At 43.3% G+C, this 22,161-nt stretch overlaps 1 protein-coding gene across 1 annotated transcript in view; it reads right to left on the minus strand.

The window, feature by feature from the left end:
• Positions 1 to 22,161, minus strand: part of GLIS1 (GLIS family zinc finger 1) — a 511,250-nt gene that overhangs the window by 112,089 nt on the left and 377,000 nt on the right. Inside the window, exon 5 of the mRNA XM_060231864.1 lies at positions 3,034 to 3,195. Coding sequence (XP_060087847.1) covers positions 3,034 to 3,195 — 162 coding nt within the window. The remainder of the gene's footprint in view (positions 1 to 3,033; positions 3,196 to 22,161) is intronic.

A 22,161-nucleotide genomic window follows, 5' to 3' on the forward strand; every position in this document is an offset into this window, starting at 1 on the left:
TTATATAAACAAAGAAAAATCAAAAATCTTATGTAAGAATATGCAGAAAAATAGACAACAAGAACTACAAAGACTAACGGGTTGTGAAGTTACCTCTAAGGTAAAATACCTAGGGGTAGAGATAACAATGAAAAATATTGATTTGTTTAAGAACAATTATGAAAAGCTATGGCGTAAAATAGAAGAAGATATGCTAAAGTGGAACAAGCTCAATTTGTCACTGTTGGGTAGAATAGCTGCAGTAAAAATGAATATTTTACCAAGGATTATGTATCTGTTTCAAACCATCCCCATTGTGAAAGATGCTAAGCAATTTGATAAATGGCGAAGAAAAATTTCGGAATTCGTGTGGGCCGGGAGGAAACCAATTGTGAACCTCCTGATGGCACTTGGGTTTTTTGGCCATTGTGTGATTCAGAGTGTTGGACTGGATGGGCCATTGGCCTGATCCAACATGGCTTCTCTTATGTTCTTATGTACACATGCATTAATGCAGTATTGAGAAACGAGATATAGAAACTGCATCAATATTACTGTCTCCTAGAGTATATGTCTGCATACAGTGGAGTGCCATGCATGGAAGGGGGGATACAGAAGACCTGCCTAAGTCTGACAGACCTATGCCACCCACAGACCTCAGGGAAGGGGGTTACCTTCACCCTTATTCTTTGCCCCTCTGCTGTGACTCAAGGCTGACTGCCAGGCAATGGGCTGTTATAAGTAGGGTTCCCAGCCTCCTGCTAGGGGCGAGGTTTCCTCCGGTTTGGGTGCCTCCAATCCACCCACCCAGGGCTGGCCAGTGAGGGGATCCTCTGCCAGTGCCCAGCATGCCCAGAATGATGACATTAGACAAGAGAGGTGCCACTACCAAAAAAGGCCCTGCCTGTGGATGCCAGCCACCTCACCTCTGAGCAAGGCCTGAGAAGAAAATCTTAACTGGAGGGCTGGTGAAGGAAGGATTTAATGGATACAAGGGTAATGATTTCGGGATGTTAATACATCAGTTAACCACCGTCAAACTAACATTCACTAGACATATACCAATTTGTACGAACCACAGTTTGGAGATAACAAATAATGCAAGAAAACTGTGTGGCTAAAAACACAAATAAAAATTCTATTACACAAGGTGCATTAATACATGTTCACCAAGTATCATGTATCATAAAGAATAAATAGCCACAACTCATGTATAATTCCATTATTCAATGTCCATAATTTCTCGTTATCTAGCAACAATATCCTTCATGGAAGTCCTCTGTCATTGATTCTCAAGGAAAATAGTTTCAGTATTCATACCTTCTTCAAATCAAGACTTCACATGCATTAATCAATGCAGCTAACATTTCTCAAAGCACCAGTTCTGTCTGTAATTCACATTATTTCCGACACTCTTGTGGCTGGTTTTGAGGAGAATTAAAGACAGGACTAGTGCTTCAAGAAATGTTATCTGCGTCAATTATTGCATATGAAGCCTTGGACTGAAGGTGAGAATACCAAAACTGGTTCCCTCATTGGTGCTTCTACCCATGTTGAGAGTCAACAACAGAGGACTTCCATGAAGGATATTTTTGCTAGCTCATGTTGTCTTACAGATATAAGGAATTATGGACGTTGAATAATGAACTTATACATGAGTTGTGGATGTTTGTTCTTTATGATACATGATACTTGGTGAACATGTATTAATGCACCTTGTGTAATATAATTTTATTTGTGTGATACTTTGTAAACGAACATCCACATCAGCTTCCCAACAGAGCACTCCTTATACCAATGGACACGCATAAGGAGAATCATACCAGAATCCCAATAAGCAGTGCCTAGAATAGAAGCTTCATGCTGTGCCTTTTCAATCAGTACTAGTGCCAGAAGATGCACAAATTCATAGGCAAATTAACACAATAACACAGCTACGTAGCATTTCTATTTATTTTTTTCTATTTATAGTAAAGAGAAGAAGTGGTAATGTGCAGCTCCTAACAGATACACCCATCCATAGCAGCAAGATCTTTGGGAGTTACCCTACAGGAATTCCAGGAAACCTCCCCATAAAGTACACGCAGAACATCTAGCCCAGGGATGTCAAACTCATTTGTTAGGAGGGCTGGATCTGACGTAAATGGGACTTTGTGGGGCTGAGCCTTGCATGTCCTAAAATATAATGCAAAATTGTAGAGATATAGACTTTATAGAGGACGCAAGCCAACACAATTAAATATATCATTTTTTAACTTAAAATACAAACACGTTTAAATCTCTTGCAATATTTTGTTTAAAACAGAGCATTGGAAGAATAGTGGGATTTTGCAATGCAATTTTAAAAATAAAACATCAAGAAAAAGTCCTCCCCCCTCCCTGGGTCTACTCAGATTAGCAATGGCTCTCCAGTATAACATCCCCCTTTGGCTGTGGGTTCCCAAGTTAGAGTACTCACTAGACACTAGTTCTCACTCCACTGAGCAGAGACAAAGCTGACTCAAAGCATCAACACTTGATTAGCAAGAACAGCTGGAAGCTTCAGCTGGCCGTAAGAATGCTGGGAGGTTAAACTGAGTTCCTCTCCATTGAAACACATAGATAAAGTTGCAAGGAAAACATGGAGTGAATTTTCCATTTATGTCTGCTCTGCCCAGAACCCATTCTGTATTTTCTTTGCAGCTTTGCTTTCTGCTTTAGCCTCTGCAAGGCTAAGGAAGGAGTTGGGAATGTCGGCAGCCTCAAAGCTTCACTGGGTGAGGAGGACAGGATGGGGGAGGGGGAGAAGAGAGCCCCATAGGCCTGACTGAAGCCCTGGGTGGGCCAGTTTTGCCCATGGGCCACATTTGACACCCCTGATCTAGGAGGTTACTAATATTTCTTTCTAGAAAGGTTTAAAAACAGGCAAACAAAGCTGATCCTTGCTTATCACTTCCCAATGGAGATTATTGTGATGCCTCATATAAATGGAAGAGGCCTGTGCTGATTTCAGAAAAAGTCCTGTTAGAAAGGCTGTGCTTCATACACCAACACATAGAATAACATCATGCTTACGGTATCCAGGTGTGTTCGCTGATGCTTAGCTCGGTCACTAGAGTTGCTGAAAGCTTTCTGGCAGCCAGGATGCTGGCAAAGATATGGTTTCTCACCCGTGTGACTCCGCAGGTGGATCTTAAGGTTTTCAAGCCGAGAAAATGCTTTGTTGCACCCTTCAAACTGCAATAAAGCCATAAAAAACTCTGTAAAACTTTATTAAATAAACCATATCCTGTTATACTGAATACAGTTTTGTTTTTTCAAATCCAATCTGAATATGCAACAAATCAACCAGAATTCAGAACATCTGCTGGAGTTTATGGAAGGAATACATTTTGCTTCGCTGTTTTATTCCATCACAATGCATAGCATAGCATAGCGGTTGGTAATACTGTGTTTCCCGCATGTACAATGTTGAGCGTTCAATATACAGTTTAAGCAGAGGAGCTTAAACATTTAAGAAAAAGCAAGTGTTCAGTTTAGGGAGGGCTTTTATTAACATGATGAAGAGCATGAAGAATTGGCATGAGAGCTGTTATAGGGATCATAGAGTCAGCTGCCACGCAAACAGGACAGAGAAAAAAGATTTGATTGCTGAAACAGCACACCACGAAAGAAAAAATACAGGAAACAGCAAGGCATAGCCCATTACATTCACATAGTAAAGTTGTTGTTGTTCAGTCGCACAGTCGAGTCCGACTCTTTGCAACCCCATGGACAAAGTCACGCCAGGCCCTTCTGTTTTCCACCATCCTCTGAAAGTACTCTCTAAAAATCTAAAGCAATCAAATACACCCGTCCATTATGCCCAAACTGATACAGATTGTACCAGCGTGGGTCTCATTATCCAATACGATTACTGCTACCACCATATATACAAAGTCAGTCACTTAATTAGAGGATTTCACATAGCAAGCAGAGTTTAGCATTGCTATATCTAATAATAAAGTGAGTACTTTTGCCAATCATGAAAGCAGCAAACTCAGGCCACCCACAGACAAGGGTTTTTACATACCAGGGAAATTCCCTGTGCAGCCAAACAAACTAATCATCCAGCATTCGGAAAATGTATTGAAAATGAAACTGACTTCAGCAATGTATTTCTTATAACAATCCCTTTCCAGTGTAGGAATTTGCATGCATCCCTTGAGGTTTTCAACCAGAATCCAAGGGCCCAAAAGATAGGCATATATACAATGCTGTGTTCTTGTGGTATGAAAATACTGACACAATCCAGCCAATTCCAATTCCAAATACCTGACACAATCCAGTCAAAGTTTGCATTCTGAATTCTCATTGATTGTAATGATAGAAAATTAAGTGCATGCTCAGTATTCCCACTGAAGTCGAGGGCACTTAAGAACACTTAAGTCCCTCTGGATCATGCTTGGGTCATTCTTTTCTCCCACAATACTCAACAGTTATGCCTGGTTTTCACCACGTTGCCCCAAGCTTTATATAAAAGAAGGCTAATCTTCTAGAACACTTCCAAAGACTTCTATATTTTTAGTCTTCCACAAGATAGATATATTTCCTTATGAGCCTAGCCCTCTGCGTGTACCTATTTGTGTCTAGTTTGGCTGAACACCAGTAAATACTCTATCAAAAGAACATAAGAATATAAGAAAAGCCATGTTGGATCAGACCAATGGCCCATCCAGTCCAATACTCTGTGTCACACAGTGTCCAAGAAAACCAAGTGCCATCAAGAGGTCTACCAGTGGGGCTAGAAGTCCTGCCACTGTACCCCACCCCCCCCCCCCCCAAGCACAAGAATACAGAACATCACTGCCCCAGACAGAGAGTTCCAACAATAAGCTGTGGCTAAAAGCCACTGATGGACCTCTACTCCATATGCTTATCCATTTCACTCTTGAAGCTGTCTATGCTTGTAGCTGCCACCACCTCCTGCGGCAGTGAATTCCACATGTTAATCACCCTTTGGGTGAAGAAGTACTTTTTAAAAGATAACTGGTATAACAAATATATAGAAAAATCCTTGGTGCTGGAATGTACCACAAAGTCACAGCAGACTTATGGTGAACCCAGGGGTTTTCAAGGCAAGAGATATTCAGTGGTGGTTGGTCATTGCCTACCTCTGCACAGAGGCAGGACTTCCTGGTGGTCTCCCATCCAAATACTGACCAGGGTCAACCCTACTCAGCTCCCAAAATCTGATGAGATCAGGCCTGAAATCCAAATATATATATTTAAGCAAAACACATTCCAAGTTGCCTTGTTTAAAGGAGGCTGACTGATGCAAAATGTACCACAAAAAAAAAAGCAGCAGATCTTTTGCTGCACATTTTCTGAAGCATTGTCAAAATTAAGAAGAACTTCCTGACAGAGCAATTCCTTAATGGAACAGGCTTCCTCAGGAGGTGGTGGGCTCTCCTTTAGAGGTTTTTAACCAGAAGCTAGATGGTCATCTGACAGTAATGCTGATTCTGTGAACTTAGGCAGATCATGAAAAGGAAGGCAAGAAGGGTTGCATTAGTGCTTAGTCTTTTTTTTTTACATACCCGGGTAAATGCTGCTTGCCACTTTTGGGTCAGTCAGCAATTTTTCTCCAGGCCAGTTAGGCCAGGGATCCTGGAGAGTTTCCCACCCCCCATTTTCTGGGCATGGAGCAGGTGTCTGGGGGTGTGTGGGGAGAAGTATTTGTGAATTTCCTGCATTGTGCTGCGGGTTGGACTAGATGACCCTGGAGATTCCTTCCACCTCTATGATTCTACGCATACAGTGCCCATAACCAACAGTGACAGAGGGAAAGCAGAACAATATAGCGTGATCTTGTCACATCTCAGAAGCTAAGCAGGGTCAGTGCTTGGAAGGGAGTCCTCCAACAAAGACTTTGCAGAGGAAGGCAATGGCAAAACGCCTCTGCTTCTCACTGGCCTTGAAAACCTCTTGCTGGGGTTGCATAAATTGGCTGCAACTTGATATCACTTTACACACACAACTAATAACGACAGAAATAATTATTGAAAAAATAAAATGGCAGTTTAATGATACAGAGACAAAATGTCAGGGAAAACCTCCTAGAAACAAAAGCTTCAGTTGTGTTGCCAGTGGAGTTGCCACTGATGCACTCTGCATTCTGTTTTTGAACCCAACACTAACTAATTCCACCCCCTACAAAGAATTGTTCCAATATGACGAGGGTTACAAAACACCAAATGATGGAATGGAGGGTTAAAACACTGAGGAATGAATTACAGGCCATGCAGTATTCAGTGATAATTAAATTAACTGTGATTCAAATTTTGAAACATGTTTTAATAAGATTAATAATAAAGATTTTCCACAGAAACATGGGGGAAGGAAAAAGAATCTTTCCCTGTATAATTACTGTAGGCTTCAGCTTCTGGTGAATGTTTGTGGTGATTCCCACATAAACACAACTTCTTCTTATTAAGATTATAAGCTCTTTGGAGTCTGGTTTGGTCCCTCTTCAAAGTGATAGCAACAAACAGGACTATAAATTCTTTGGATTCAATCTATTCATCCTTGGACCTGAAGAAGATTTGAAATGGTGTAGTGGATCAACCCACTGTAGTCCATACTTTATATATGGGATTTTTACGTTGTATATTTGTAAACTAATGACTGGCTATTAAATTTGTAAACAGATGACTGGCTATTACTGAATTGTTTCTCGTTGTATATTTTTGATTTGAAATCCTCAGTTGAGAGCAGGAGATCCCCTGGTTTGGAGGCCACACCCCTGCTTCAGGGTTAGCAGAAAGTGGGGATGAGGGTTGAATGTCTGCCAGGTACTCCATTATACCCTATGGAGACTGATCCCTGTAGAGTATAATGAAGAATCAATCTGTGGGAATTTGGGGTGGCTGTTTTTTGAGATAGAGACACCAATCTTTCAGCAGAGCATTTGGTGCCTGTCCTCAAAATTGCAGCTGCTGAGGAACCCTTTGAAGACAAAACAGAGGATGAAGACTGTATTCAGGGAAACTGCAATACTGTATTATTTGTTTATTTATTTATTTTAAGGAATTGGAAAGTCTTCAGGCTTCACCTCCCAAATCCCCAGGTATCTCCTGAGTTGGATCTAGCAACCCTACCCATGATGCATTAGTCAGCCAACACAGAGACAAAAATAGATCTTCTAACTCATGTCCAGTCTGCCAACCAGGACTCTAAGAAGAATGTAACCATCCTGATTGCTGTAACATCTGGGGGTTAATTCTGCCTCAATTATGGGGTATAAAAAATCTAAGAATTTAGAATTAATTAGTTTTCAGTAGCCAGTATCACAACTCTGTTAAGAACAGTTGATAGATTAGTACAGAGGAGGTTCTCTGTACCTCTAAAAGAAGAATTGGTTTTTTGGCCACTATGTTGGACTGGATGGGCCATTGGCTTGATCAAATATGGCTTCTTATGTTCTTAATCCTAAATTTGGAAACATTATAAGAAACTGATTTTCTATGTAAAATGTAGTGGATAAATTTGTGAACAGGAATATTACATCTACAAACAGGACTCTAAAGCAGGGGTGTCAAACTCATTTGTCATGAAGGCTGGATCTGACATAAATGAGACCTTGTTGGGCTGGGCCATGTCAGGTGGGGCCAGGCCATGTGTGAACCTATTTAAGATTAGGTAGCACAGAGATATAAACTTTATAAAGGGTAAAGGAAGCTCTGGCTCTTTCCTTCCTTCACTAAGGGACCTGAAGGGGGAGGAGCCTCAGCCAATAGGAGGAAGAGAGGCTTGGCTCAGTAGCTCTGCTGTGCAGCTGAGAGAGCCTGGCAAAGCAAACTCTGCCTCCCCCCACTTCCTCCTCAAGAAAGAAGCCTCAACCAATGGAGAAAATAGAGGTTTTGCCTGTAGCTCCTGTGCGATTGAGCAAGCCTGACAAAGCAAACTGTGATGCAGAAGGAAGCAAGAGAGAGGGAGAAGGAAGCAGATGACAGCCAGTTGCTCGGGGGCCTTATAGGAGCCCTCTGGGGGCCTGATTCAGCCCCTGGGCCACATATTTGACACCCTTGCTCTAAAGGTTTGCTGCCCTTCAACCTTTCCAACTGATTCACTTGGGATTCAGCTTTATGGATCAATACACAATGAGATGCACATGAATTAACTGCTAACTATTTTCTCAAGAGCAATCTCCTTAAAACTGAAGAAATGGGTGACCTGTGACTCAGAAATTTTATTTGGCTAGGGAATTCTCTCTTGGAATATTTGATGCCTTTCTCGGTGCCAGTAAGGTTTGGAAGATTTCAGTCATTCCTTTAAAAAGTAAATAAATAAATGGCAAGAGTCTGGAGCACATATTTTAGAAAACAGCTTCAAAAAACAGGCAACTTGAGATTCAAGAGTTGTTAATATTACAGTCCAAAAATATGCAGCTGTTCATAGGACATAAAATAAGAGTAACTTTGGCTAAACCAGCATATTTTAAACCCATTTATTCACCAAACTTGTATACAACTTTTGTACTAGAAGTATTTGTGAGTAATATGTTAAAGCCCTAAAACAACAAATGATGAACAACATAAATCTGAAAATTCTCACCTGGAGGATTTACAAAAAGCATTTTTTTATTATTACTGTACCTTCCCATTATAGTAAAGGAGTAGATTAATAAAGCCAGAATGGTACACAGAGCCAACCTTTACAAGACAGACCCAAGGAAAATTGCAACAGAACACCACTGTTTGTCACCAACAGCTCGCAATTTCAAATATTTCAGTGCATTATTAATGCCCCATAGCCATTCCTGGATAAGAAAGTCGCTGTTTCCCCCTTAGCCAAGGAATTAATCTGAAATCCTAAAGAAAGATATAAGTAAACTGAAACTTCTCTTCATCTTACTATGTTTGAAACCAATTTATTTTCCTTGTAACTAAGGCTCTGGACAAAAATGTTACAGTGTCTAGACTCAAACTTTGGTAAGTGTCTCAGGAAGAGGTCTTTCCCATCACCTTCTACTTGATCCTTTCAACTGGAGATGCCAGGGACTGAACCTGGGACCTTCTGCATCCCAAACCACTGTTGTATAAGGGATTTAATCCAGGGGTGTCAAACATGCAGCCCATGGGCTGATGAGGAATTACCCATGAGCAACTGGCTGTCTCCTACTTCCTTCTCCCAGCTACTACTGCTGCTGTGTCATCAAGCCTCTTGGAAGGGAAGGAAAAAGGGAGTGCATGCACGTGTACCAGAGAAAAGCTCCCTCTGCTCTCTCCTGCTTCTTCCACTGGCCTGCTGCTGCATTGCCAAACCTGTATTCCCTTGTTTGGAGAGCGAAGGAGAGAGGGAGGGAAGCAGGAGGAAAGAGAGAGAGTGCATTCAAGAAAAGGGAGTCCCATGGATCCTCTATGACCAAGGCTGCGTTCGCACACACTAAATAATACACTTTCAATCTACTTTCAATGCACTTTCCGATTGGATTTTATTGTGTGAGCTGGCAAAATCCAGCTGGAAAGTGTACTGAAAGCAGATTGAAAGTGTATTATTTAGTGTGTGTGATCACAGACCAACGAAGTTTTATTCCAGATTTAAGCTTTCCTGTGCATGCACACCTCTTTAGAGAGAGGAAGGCTTCTGACAAGCCCTGCTCTGCTGTTTACTTTGAGATCTGATCACACACACATGCACACATTTAAAAAAAGGAAAGGGGCAGGAAAGAGATGCATCTGGAATAAAGGGAATTAAACGGAAATTATTTTGGCTTATTCTGAAAAGGTTTTTTTATTTTAAAAAGATTAGCTTTCTTCACCTTAACCCTCCTCCTTGCCTTTTAAACTTTTTATTATCATCATTAGCAGTGAGTGGATTTTGTCCAGCCTGAAAGCAACACATTTTTTTCATTTGGAGAGATCCCCCTTTCCAGTGCTCTTTCTGAGAGCATGCTGGAACTTGTAGTCCCCTGCCCCACTTTACATTCCCTTGTTCTGTCAGAAGTGGTAGGAGGTGGGAACTACAAGTCCCAGAGTCCTCATCTGAGATTGCCTGTCTCTCTCCCTGTCCCCCTCCTCCTCCTCCCCTCCCCTCCCCTGGCCCAGCAGTCTGCTTTTGGTGCCTCTTTCACAGCACTGGCTTTCTGCCTGCTGCTCTTGCAAATTGGCTTCGGAGTGCTTTATTTTCAGGTACCGCCAGGTGAAGACATGAGTGGAGGAGCAGACTGGGGGCAGCAAGCCTTGGAAGAGGGGCAGACCAAGGTGGGGGGAAGGCGGGGGAGCTGGGCACAGGAAGAAGGAAGGGATCAGGAAGTGCTCACCCCTTCCATTTCACTCCGGCTACCTGGGGGACGTTTGTGTGTGTGGCGGGTGAGTGTGGCGGGGAGACTGCCTGGTGAGCGTGCAACAGGAGTGCAAGTGCAAGTGCCCATGTGGTGGCCTGGGCAGGTGGAGAGAAGCAAAAGGGAGCAAAGATTGTGCTTGCAGAGATCAGTTGTAAAAGCTGGCAACCCTAATTAACCCACAGTCACTCAGGGGAAGCATAATACCTTCCTTATCTAACATTCTAATTGCAGTCTGTCCACCAATCAGTTGCTTCAAACAGTTGCTGTTTCAGTGCCTCCCTTTTTTGTTGCCCTCCCCCCCGGAGAAGTGATGTCATCTTGTAACTGAGGGCAAATAAAGTAACTTTAGAGTGAGGGTAAACACATTCAGAATCACAACTGGAGCCAACTGTTTGCACACTTGTGATGTCATATTGGCAATAATGTTTGGTGATGATATGACAATGTTACTGGCAAATGCTGTAGACTAGTTTATCTTGATTTCAGGAAAGCTTTTGATAAGGTTCCATATACTATCCTTGTTGACAAGTTGGAAAAATGTGATTTGGATCCTGTTACCATTAGATGGATTGACAGTTCACACCCAAAGAGTGCTTGTGAATGGTTCCTCATCCTCTTGGAGAGGAATGACAAGTGGAGTGCCTCAAGGATCTGTCCTGGGACCTGTTTTGTTCAACATACTTATCAGTGATTTGGATGAAGGAATAGAGAGAATGCTTATTAAATTTGCAGATGATACTAAATTGCAAGGAGTTGCAAATACAGTAGAAAGCAGAGACAGGATACAGGATGGTCTTGACAGGCTGGAAAACTGGGCTGAAAGCAATAAAATGAATTTTAAAAGGGATAAATGTAAAGTTCTGCATTTAGGTAAGAAAAATCTAATGCATGATTATAGGATAGGGAAGACTTGTCTTAGCAGTAGTATGTGCAAAAAGGATCTAGGGGTCTTAGTGGACCATGCACTGAACATTAGTCAACAGTGTGATGCAGTGGCTAAAAAGGCAAATGCAATTTGGGGCTGTATTAACAGAATTATAGTGTCCAGATCATGTGAAGTGATGATATCACTTTACTCTGCTCTAGTATGACCTCACCTGGAGTATTGTGTTCAGTTTTGGGCACCACATTTTAAGAAGGATTTAGACAAGCTGGAACGGGTCCAGAGGAGGGCGATGAAGATGGTGAGGGGTCTGGAGACCAAGTCCTATGAAGAAAGGTTGAAGAAGATGGGCATGTTTAGCCTGGAGAGGTAGTGGCTGAGAGGTGATATGATCACCATCTTCAAGTACATGAAGGGCTGTCATATAGAGGATGGTGCTGAATTGTTTTCTGTGGCCCCAGAAGGTAGGACCAGAACCAATGGGTTGAAATTAAATCAAAAAAGTTTCCAGTTCAACATTAGGAAGAACTTCCTGACAAAGCGGTTTCTCAGTGGAACAGGCTTCCTCGGGAGGTGGTGGGCTCTCCTTCCTTGAAGGTTTTTAAACAGAGGCTAGATGGCCATCTGACAGTGATGCAAATCCTGTGAATTTAGGGGGAGGTATTTGTGAATTTCCTGCATTGTGCATGGGGTTGGACCAGATGACCCTGGAGGTCCCTTCCAACTCTATGATTCTATGAAATGTATGTAGATAGTGCTTCCTGTATCACATTGTCTTCTTCACTCTGAATACATAAGCATTTTTACTCCTTTCCAAGCCCTCTTTTCTCCTTGGAAGATCACAGAAAGGGAGCATATTTCATACCTTGTAGAGCTCAGCCTATCTGTAATTCCAGCTACACCTTCTGGCTGCACAGAACCCACAAAAGTGCAGAAATCTGGATGTTTAAAACTCCTTTCATATTATTTATCATGAAATGATGGGTCCTATTATATAGAATATCAGAATATGTCTGCAAGGAGTTAATCTGTAGTTTCTAAAGAGCAGTAGGAATATAAGGATTACTTGATTAACTTCAGAAGGCTTCTAACTATCTGACTTAGCCATCTGGTATCAATCTGTCATTCCTTCATGAGTCCTGTACACATTTCTCTCAATATTGACATCTGGGATAACAGCAACAATCTTTCGCTTCTGTACAAACCACCTGAAAATGGATTTGTGCTTTTTTTAAATCATAGCCTGAGTAAATATATAGTTGCCTTTGAATGACATCACCTATGTTTACTTAGAAACCACCATGCTTTACAGAAAAATTTAGTCAGTATGATCAGTTTATATATGATTGGGGCAGACTGGCCATTTAACTTACTGGGAAGTTCTCCATGAGCTGCTACCCTGGAAGGCCACTGGCAGCCAGGAGGACGCTTGGCTAAGTGGCCCTTGTGGGGTTGGCAGTGATGACAATGACCACTGGCATAGGCGTATGTGACGGAAAGCTAGGGGTTAACCAGAAACTGAAGACGCACAGGGCTGCGTCAGGTGACCTGAGGGTGGGGGCAAAGTGCTCGGAGCTCTCAGGGAGGCAAAGTGATTGAGTGACAGAAACTGCTGAGGCAGTCATTCAGTCAGTTGGTGTCTGACAGAGTTGGTGCCTGTCAGAGAAGTCTGTCAGAGTTGGGGCCTGACAGAGACTGAGTGGGTCAGTTCATGCCTGACCAAGGCTGGGAGGGCAGCTGATCCTGCGAAGGAGCTTGAGACAGTGACGGGAAAGTCTTCCAGAGACTGCAAGCTCAATAAAACCAGCCAAGAGGGCTGTGTGTGAGGAACAAGAGTGAGTCAGTCAAGACCTGAATGGTCACAGACACCTATAGACAACTCTGAAGATCTAGTGAGGTGGTTGAGGGAGCGGATGTGGGTCTGAGACACCAGAAGGACTGGTAGTAGTGGCTCCAGTCGAGGGGTGAGACTTGGCACATCATTCCCAAGAGGCCAGACCTTGGCTAGAGGTGGAGAGTGAGTTATAGGGAAACTGTGAACTGTGTAACTGAGAGACTCAAAAGAAAGAAAAAGTTAATGTAAAGCCTGAAACAACTGAGCAACGTGTTAGCCGGTGTAAATATCTCCCATATCTCCAGTTTAAGACTTTGTGTTATAATAAATCTGTGGTTTGAATTAAAGTTCTTGAGAGCCTATATTTTTGGGAAAAACTACAAAGCTGCTGTGGTCCCCTACGAAGAGAATTCTATTTCCATCAAATAACAAAGTAAAATACCCCGAAGAGACTGAGTTAAAGAGATCCAGTGAGGCCGTGAGGCGGGCGCTGCTATAGCGTATCCACCAGGCAAGCCTACCCCAGTTGCCATCACTGCTGCAGCCTGTGTCCTTGCCCAGCAGACCTTATAATGCTGACAGCACCGCAGGCACCACCACTCGGATTCTTCCAGGGCCACACTAACATCCCAGTTGGCCCCTATATGCAAGATACCACTTTTCTTTTGTCACATTAACACTGAATTCTAACATAGAATCATAGAAATCACAGAGTTGGAAGACACCATACAGGCCATCTAGTCCAACCACTGTGTCTTTCACTATGATGTTCAGTTCTTTTTGCCACTACAGACATTATTCATTGTCATCAAATATGGACCAGCATGTCAACAGACATGTCTGACAAGACCTATGACATTTGGTAATCCTTCTCACTCTGTGGTTACCACATCTCTTACTATTTCATATGTTTAATTTATCCCAGAATGCCATTACTTTCTTTCTGGCATGTCATTTCTTTCTTTCATAGCATGTGCATCTGAAGAATGTAATCTGCAAATTACCCTCTACTAAAATTATTAATATAAGCGCTAAATAGCCCCCTCCCCTCTCTCTTTTGAAATTCACAAATCACATTGCTATGCACTTGCTGGTAAAGCCTATTGCTGGAACATTATAACCAAAGCATTCTAAGCACATCACATTATGCCTGCCACCACCAATTAAATGGGATGGGTATTACTGCTCAAAATATTTTGCTTTGCCTCTCTATCATAGCATCAACACAGTGTATAAATAAGAGTAAACACCAGTATATCATCACTGACTGCTTTACGAAGGATACTTAATCGTAGTCGTGTCTAAAATAACTGTCAGTTGTCGGGAAGGGGAAGAAACAAACTAGAAACCAAACAGTTTGGACCATGTGGAGCAATTGCTGACATTTGCATCGGAAATGAGTTATGACTGTAAGAGAGAAGGCTTCACAGTGGCAGCGCTGTAAATAGAGTCAGTGTGCCATTAGAGAAAGCTTATAATACACACCTCTGCTTTCGGCTGCAGGATCACTTTAAACAAGCTACCTTTTATTTATAGACCTACAAGGGAAACAGCAGGTCATATTGGCTGTTGACATCTCAGACAGGCTATAGATGGAAAACCTGAAATGTTTCATTCTCAAAACATTTACAGCAATCAATAGGAAGTCTTCTGTCTGCTTAAAATATCTGAGCTGCTCCTGAGCACTGTGTAATGTTCCCTCTGCCAAAGGAATTGAACAATTTTCAATACATAATGAATGTTTAGCGGCTAGCATTTGTACACATTCTAATACTAATATAGAGGGGGGAATGCATGGGAATATTCAAAAGATTTATATGTTAGCATCTCAGACCAAGGAGACAAGACTAATTTCTAAGCAACCACGAGAACAACAGTTTCCAACAATTTCAACAGATCCAGCAAACACCTCCAATAACCTACATGCTAGGGGCATAGAGACACTGGTTGATGAACGGTCCAGTGAAGAGGCTGAGAATAAGCTCCTAGACTCCTTTGTAAAACTCCCAGATCAAAAGCAGAATTCAATAATACTTAGACTAGAACAAGTGGTTTGTGTTCTTAAAAACATGCAACAACATCCTGTGAGTTCTTTGTGCACCCATATGTCAGTGGATGATCTAATGAACTTTTCCAACAACTTAACTGAAAATAAAATTCCCATGAAGCCTACAGTTATTATAAAGAAAGATAGTGTGAATCAAATCTTGTTATCTCCTCAGAGGATCCAATATGGGCAGCCCAATCCAAATATAAGGGGCGGCTGGCCACGGCGTAGCTGCCGCGCAGCTAGCAGACTTCCTGAGGACTTTGGCACACTGGAGCATGGGGAGGGGAGAGGCGTAGCTTGCCATGAGGGAGATAGTCACCGTGGCAATGCTGCTGGCAGAAGCACGGAAGGGAGGCGGAGGCAGCCGGAGGGGAGGGCCAGTCCTGGTGCCAGTCCTGGTGCACCACTGGCCAGTCCTGGTGCATGCGCTGCGGCTCATGACAGTCAAGGATGGGGAGAGGCGGCCCCAGAGAGGCTGATAGCCATCCCCAACCTGCCCCCAGAGAACAGAGCCAATGATGGGCAGACCATCACAGGCAAAGGAGAGACATCCCACCAACAGAGAGAATAGGAGTGAGGCTGGGCATGCGCGCACGAGAAGCCTGGCTTGGTGGCAAGGCGGGGGTGGGGGTGAGACAGGCCCGCACGGGACCACGGAGAAGCCATCAATCACCTCACACCCTCCTGCTGTCAGAGACTCTGCCAATGGCAGGCAGACAAGCAGGAAGTACCAAGTGCAGGAGTTCACTGTCATAGACAGCGGCTGGAATGTGTGTCTGGGAGTGAGCAGCCCAGCAGCAGACACCACCCTGCACTCAGAGACCCTCCCCCCCATGCTGCCCTGACGCCCCCTGCCATGTGTACAGAACACCTCCCCTGGGGGCCGCAGAACTCAGAGTGCGAGTGCATCAGCTGCAGAACTCTGCCTTGAGTCCACTTCATCAACCCCCCCAAGTGCCCTGCGCACAACAGCCCTGTGGGGTCGGGTAGGCTGTCAGCCTCGGCAAGCTGAGGGGTGACACTTCCCTCCCCTGTCCAGCCATGCGGGGGGCAGCGTGGCGGCTCATAGACTGTTCCCCCCCAAAACCAAGTCTGCCCACCCTCCCAGGCATTCCCTCGGAGAGGCCACTGACAGAGGGGTGGGGGGGTTGCCCAGGGAATGTGCAGCAGATGCCAAGCGGGAGAGACAACAGAGGGCACAGCTCAGACTTTATTTTTCCAGAACAGAGTGCAACTGTCTCCCTGGCGCACACTGGGCAGTCTCACAATAGGTGGGGCTCCATTCCGAGCGGTGGGCAGAAACAGCTGAGGGAGTGAGGGGGGTGGAGCGGCACAAACGGAAGCCTCTGTGTTGGAGTCTCACCTGCAAAACGGAGATAGAGATCAAGAGCACCTGCAGGGGCAGTGGCTGGAAGAGTGGGCTGTGTTTCAGCCGGGTGCTCTCTTAAAGAGACAGTCTCTGACTCACCTCTCCGCAATTGAGCAGCTGCCACACACACACACCCTGTGCCCTACCAGGAGTTGGGAACACGGCAGAGGCCAGACCAAGAGAAGGGAGCAGGCGGCAGCACAGGGGAGCAGGAACAGTAAATGCCCCTTGCCGGAGCCCACTACCTAGTTCAAGTGCCAGAGATGCTCGCACACTGAGTGGTCGAGAGTGAGGGGAGGCTGGGGGAAAGGGACAGTGGAACTTACCCAGCCATGGGCGACAGTCCTCGCAATCAGAGCCTCCGGGAGCCCGGAACCTGTGGAGACCTGGAAACAAGAGCAGTTAGCCCCAGGGGAGAGACCTCTCTCTCCCCCTCGCAAGTCAAAGATACTGTCAAAGCAACCACGAGGTGCAAAACCCATCACCAACGTGCCTGCCTGTCCCTCACTCTAAGTCTGTATGGCCAGGAGCTCGCCAGCAAAACTTCCCACCACGCGCTCCTCTCCCTAACAACTGAGTTGTGTGAGGCCAGAGCAGAAGTATTTCTAGGAGGAGGGAGACCACGATTGGGGCTGGGGAGGGGGCTCGTCAGCCCGAGGCACGAGGGGATTGGCGAGGCAATCACGCCACTCCCTAAGGGGTTTGCGAGCTTCCACAGTGGCAGAGGCGACCTTTGCTTTTGGTTTCAACAAGTGCCTCTGGGTCACGCAGCCGTTTTTGCAGGCGTAAAGTTGCGCCTCTTGGGGGGGGCGTGTCATGGGCCAAACTGCTCAGGAAGCCTCCTAAGCCTGGCTGCTCCCCCAACTCCACCTCATTCTCCACCTGAATGTTGCGCTCCACCTCACTTCTGCCCATGCTTGGGTGCAGCCCTCAGGCGCCGCTGCCCTCAGGTGGAGTGGTGCTCGGGCGCCCCCCCGTCCACGTTACTCCCTCCTGCTGTGGCGGCACTGGTCGTATGTTGGCGCAAACCCTTCCTGCACCCATGTAGCAGCTCGTCTGCTCCCAAAAGACTTTCCGTCCCCCCTTTCTGGATTGTGCTGTTAATGTAATACAAGATGACATACCATCCACGGCCCCTGACCGCATTGTAGGCAAAAATTGGCAGGATATGTCAACAAAATGATGACCAGCATACCACTGTACAAGTGCTCCCCCCAAAGATCTGAAAATTATTTCTTGGAACTTGGCTGGTTGGAATCGGAATATTACCCACGATCCCACACTTTTTCACCATCACTATGATATTTTATTCCTCCAGGAAACTTGGACTGATAAAAAACTTGAGATGGATGGATATGAAGCCTTCTGTCTGAATGCCAGAAAGGGAGACGGAACTGGATGGTTAAAAGGTGGTCTTGGTATTCTAATGTCAACCTCTTTTCGTGTCAAATCTAAAGCTCTGCATCATTTGGAGAATTTGCCCATGGCTATTGATATACATTTGGTAGAAGAACACCTTATTCTTGTCAATGTTTATATTCCTTGTTTGAGAAATCCAGTTTTACCTACTGTATGGTCTGGCTTGACAACTATCTACAAGACTTATATATAAAAAACAAAGCAGATATATTTATAATCGGGGGTGACTTCAATGCATGTGTGGCAAATATACCAAGATTTCTACACTCCCAGAGGACTTATTTCATACCCAATATGCACAACGCTCTAAAGTCAACTTTGCTGGTAGATGTTTATACGCCATGGCTACAAGATCTAATTGCCATATTCTGAATGGGGCAATAAAAGGAAACTTCCCAGGTGGCTTTACATTCACAGTGGGGACCAAAAATAGTACCATCGACTACTTCTTGGTTAATACGGCTACCCTTCCACTAGTGAGAAACCTACAGATCCTTCCTGCTTTTGCAAGTGGCCACCATCCTTTATGTCTACATCTCACTTTTCCACTCCATGAGACTTATCTTAAAATCCAAACAGGGCTGCACACCCTATCAACCACACAAGTAGGTTGCCGTGTCAAGTGGACACCACAACTGGAACAAAGATTGAGGAACTGTCTAGAAGGAAAGAATAGCTTGTCAGATAGAATGGCTATTTTAAACTGCACAACAATTGAGAATCCGATTACCCCTTATACTAATCTAATTGAAAGAATCAAGCCTTTCCTTACTGTGCAAAGGAATAGACCAAATTTAACTTCGAGACAGCCATCCAAAAAATGGTTTGATGAAGAATGTAAGTCTGCCAAAAAAAGCATGTAGCACTGCTTTTCATGCCTATAGACACTCACTATCATCTGAAAATCAAGCCCTACTGAAAGATTAGACCGACACAAAGAAATTATACAAAGCAATTGTGGTGATAAAAAGGAAAAATTATTTAAAACTTACCTGGGAGAAACTTATTCAATCAGAAAACGAAAAAAAACCCCAAGGCCTTTTAGGAAATGATTTCTCAACTTTATCATAACGTTTGTTCCCCGCTATATACAATAATATCAGCAAACACTTGGGAGTCTTTCTTTGGCAAAATCTACTCAGACAATTCACTAGCTCAGCAATTACAACCTATCTCCAATCTATCAGAATGGCCGCCAGTTACATCCAAAGAAGTAACAGCACTTATCAAACAATTGAAAAAAGGGAAGGCTCCTGTATTGACACTATACAACCTGACTTTTTGATCAACAATGTAGATTGGTGGGCACCACTCTTATCTTCTTTATTTACCTCTATAGACTCCACGGGACATATACCAGAAGACTGGAGGCAAGCAATAATCGTACCCTTTTACAAGAGAGGAGAAAGAGATGACCATGCCAATTATCATCCCATCAGTCTTCTTACTGTAATTGGTAGGTTGTATGCTAGTCATCTTTTAGATAAATTAACAACCTGGGTTTTACAAGAAGAGATCCTTGTCATGGAACAAGCTGGTTTCAGAGAAGGTGTGTCCATGATGAATCACTGCATTATACTATGCCATCTATTAGAAAAATATAAAACAAAAGGGCCAGTTTCACTATATGCTGCCTTCTTGGACTTAAAATCTGCATTTGATTCTATATCTAGAGCATTACTTTGGAACAAGCTGAAAGCTATGACTATCGATGCCAGACTCCTCTTTTTAATTCAAAACCCTTTATATTAATACCTCCTCGAGAGTTAGAGGTAACCATGCTGGTCATCTTTCCAACATAATTCAGACAGTAAAAGGAGTCAAACAGGGTTGTGTTCTGGCTCCAACTCTTTTTAATCTTTATGTCAACGATTTGATTGAACATCTAAGTGCCACAGATCTAAATCCACCTCAGCTGGCCAATAGGTGTATTCCAGCAAATCTTCTATTTGCTGATGACACAGTATTGCTGTCTAGGACTCTGGTGGGCCTGAAGAGGGCTTTTAGGACTTTTGGTCAATATTGTGTTACTAATAGTCTCGTGATCAACTTTGACAAAACCAAGATTATTTCCTTTGGCTACAATAGGAAAATTAGGTCTTGGAAACTAGAGGGCCACACATTAGAGCAAGTTTCCTGTACCATGTACCTAGGGGTTATGTTTCATGCCTCTGGAAAGAGTACGTTTTTTTTAAGAGGGAAGATGGCGGCGGCAGCAGCAAGCTGAGCATACCTCTCTGGATATCGCAAGTTTTAATTGGCTCTATATATTCTTTTCTCCTACTGATAATGGGCTTTTAGTTTCTGGGCCAGCTGTCCTATTCCCTGACTTAGTGTTTGACTTAAAGTGTCTAACAAAGTGCTTTTTCTACGGCTATAATTATGGGAGTGGCCAAACGGTCTCGGGAGTTTGAAGACTTAAATTTACAATCAGCCCAGAAGCAAACAAAGATAGGAGATTACTTTACTGCTGGTAAAAAATGATTTATATTCCATTCCTATTTCCAATTGTTACTCACCTCTGGCAGGAATTGAAAGTGACGAAAGGGATGCAGGGGAAGAGTCAGCAGCTACCTTAATTGCAGAGCCAACGGAGGCAGCTGTGTGCAATTATCCTGAACTCACAGCTCTAACAGTAGCTAATATATTTCATTCATTGAAAGAAATAAAGGAATTCTTCCTACCAGGGTTTTTGTCAACACCGAAATCACTCCGCTCCTCTCGAATTTATACCAACATTCCCCTCAGACGACAACAGAGGGACATTCCAAGAATACACTGAAACGGTTCAACATGACCCATCCTTTTTGGGTGATGAGCCTGAGTTGATTACTTTGGATGAGACGTCAGCCAGACTATTAAAAGATGAGGAGCCCCCTCAACTTGACAACACAATGGAGGATGACCTGTTAAGCTCTTTTAGGGGCCTTACTTCGGAGGCCCAACAGTTGATTGCTGATAGACTGGAAGATGTTAGAACAAGACTGCTGGAAAGAGTACAACATACTATGAGTATGTGGCCACAGTAGGACAGAAATCTACTCAAGGAATCCTCAAATTTCACCACACTAATGGTGGCCATTTTCTTCCAGCAGCCCTTCGCCTTTATCAGGCAAAAGTTCTGCCGCAATTGCTCTATGGCTCTATGTTAGGACCTCTACCTACTAACTATACCTCTTTGGAAAAAGTGCAATCCAAATTTTTAAGATCTATCTTCCAAGTACCCAAGTGTGTGTCTAATGCAAATTTATGTCTAGAATCGGGCTTGGTTAAAGTTGAAGCTAAGGTGAAACTTACTTCCATTCTTCACTGGTTGAGACTAAAGCAAAATCCACAGGGTTTTATGATTTTATTTTTAAAAGATGGATTTTATTCATCCTGGGCAAAAGGGGTCCTTCAGAATCTCCAGTCTGTTGGACTGACAGAAGACAGTGTCCTCCAACTAGACAGCTCTCATGCCAAAGCATTGATTCAACAAAGGATACTTGATATTGAGAGGCAGGAAGATAACACCAAAGCACCTCATTCTTTAATTCCAGAGAACCGCAATTACTTAACTACACGGGCTCCATATCTCTCATTACTGGTGGTACCAAAACATAGAAGAGCCTACATCTAGAAGGCTAGATGGCAGACTCTTCCTTCTGCAGTCCTTGATGGAAAATATAAAAAGATTCCCTTGGATCAAAGACTATGTATCTGTGAATCTAATGGGATTGAATCAGTTGAGCATATCCTACTACACTGTAATATGTATGTGGATATCTGTGTGAAGTTCATTGTCCCTCTGCTTCAAGCTTACCCCGGACGTTCTGATAAAGAAATCACAGCGAGTCTTCTGAAAGGGACAAACTCTTGAACAACTATTAACTGTGCAAAATTCTTTGCAGCTGCTTACAGAATACACCAGAAAGCCACAGCAATAAGTTGATTTGTTTTATTACAGGGTAAAATTGAATTTTATCTAGTTTTATATTATTTCCTTCAACTGATCTTTTTGTTTTATTCTGATCTATGATCCTAATAAATATATTGATTGATCGATTGATAGATTTATATGTTAGCATCTTTGAATCCATTGCCATAATTTTACATAAGGACCACAAGGACACAGTCCTGCAAATGCAGTGTTTTGTACATGTATATAATATTTCACAAAACTCAACAGTTGATTCAAAGACTCAGACTTTGAAAATCAATAGCCAAAGCCTGCAATTTAATACAGAATGCCAACATTTATTTGCATAGCTTGGAAGCCTTTCTTGATAGTCCAGGTGTTTGGATAAATTCACCAGCTGTAAGCAACAGAACTATTACAGTT

This window comes from Heteronotia binoei, chromosome 2 (genome assembly GCF_032191835.1).
Source record: "Heteronotia binoei isolate CCM8104 ecotype False Entrance Well chromosome 2, APGP_CSIRO_Hbin_v1, whole genome shotgun sequence".
In the NCBI taxonomy this organism is placed as follows: domain Eukaryota; kingdom Metazoa; phylum Chordata; class Lepidosauria; order Squamata; family Gekkonidae; genus Heteronotia; species Heteronotia binoei.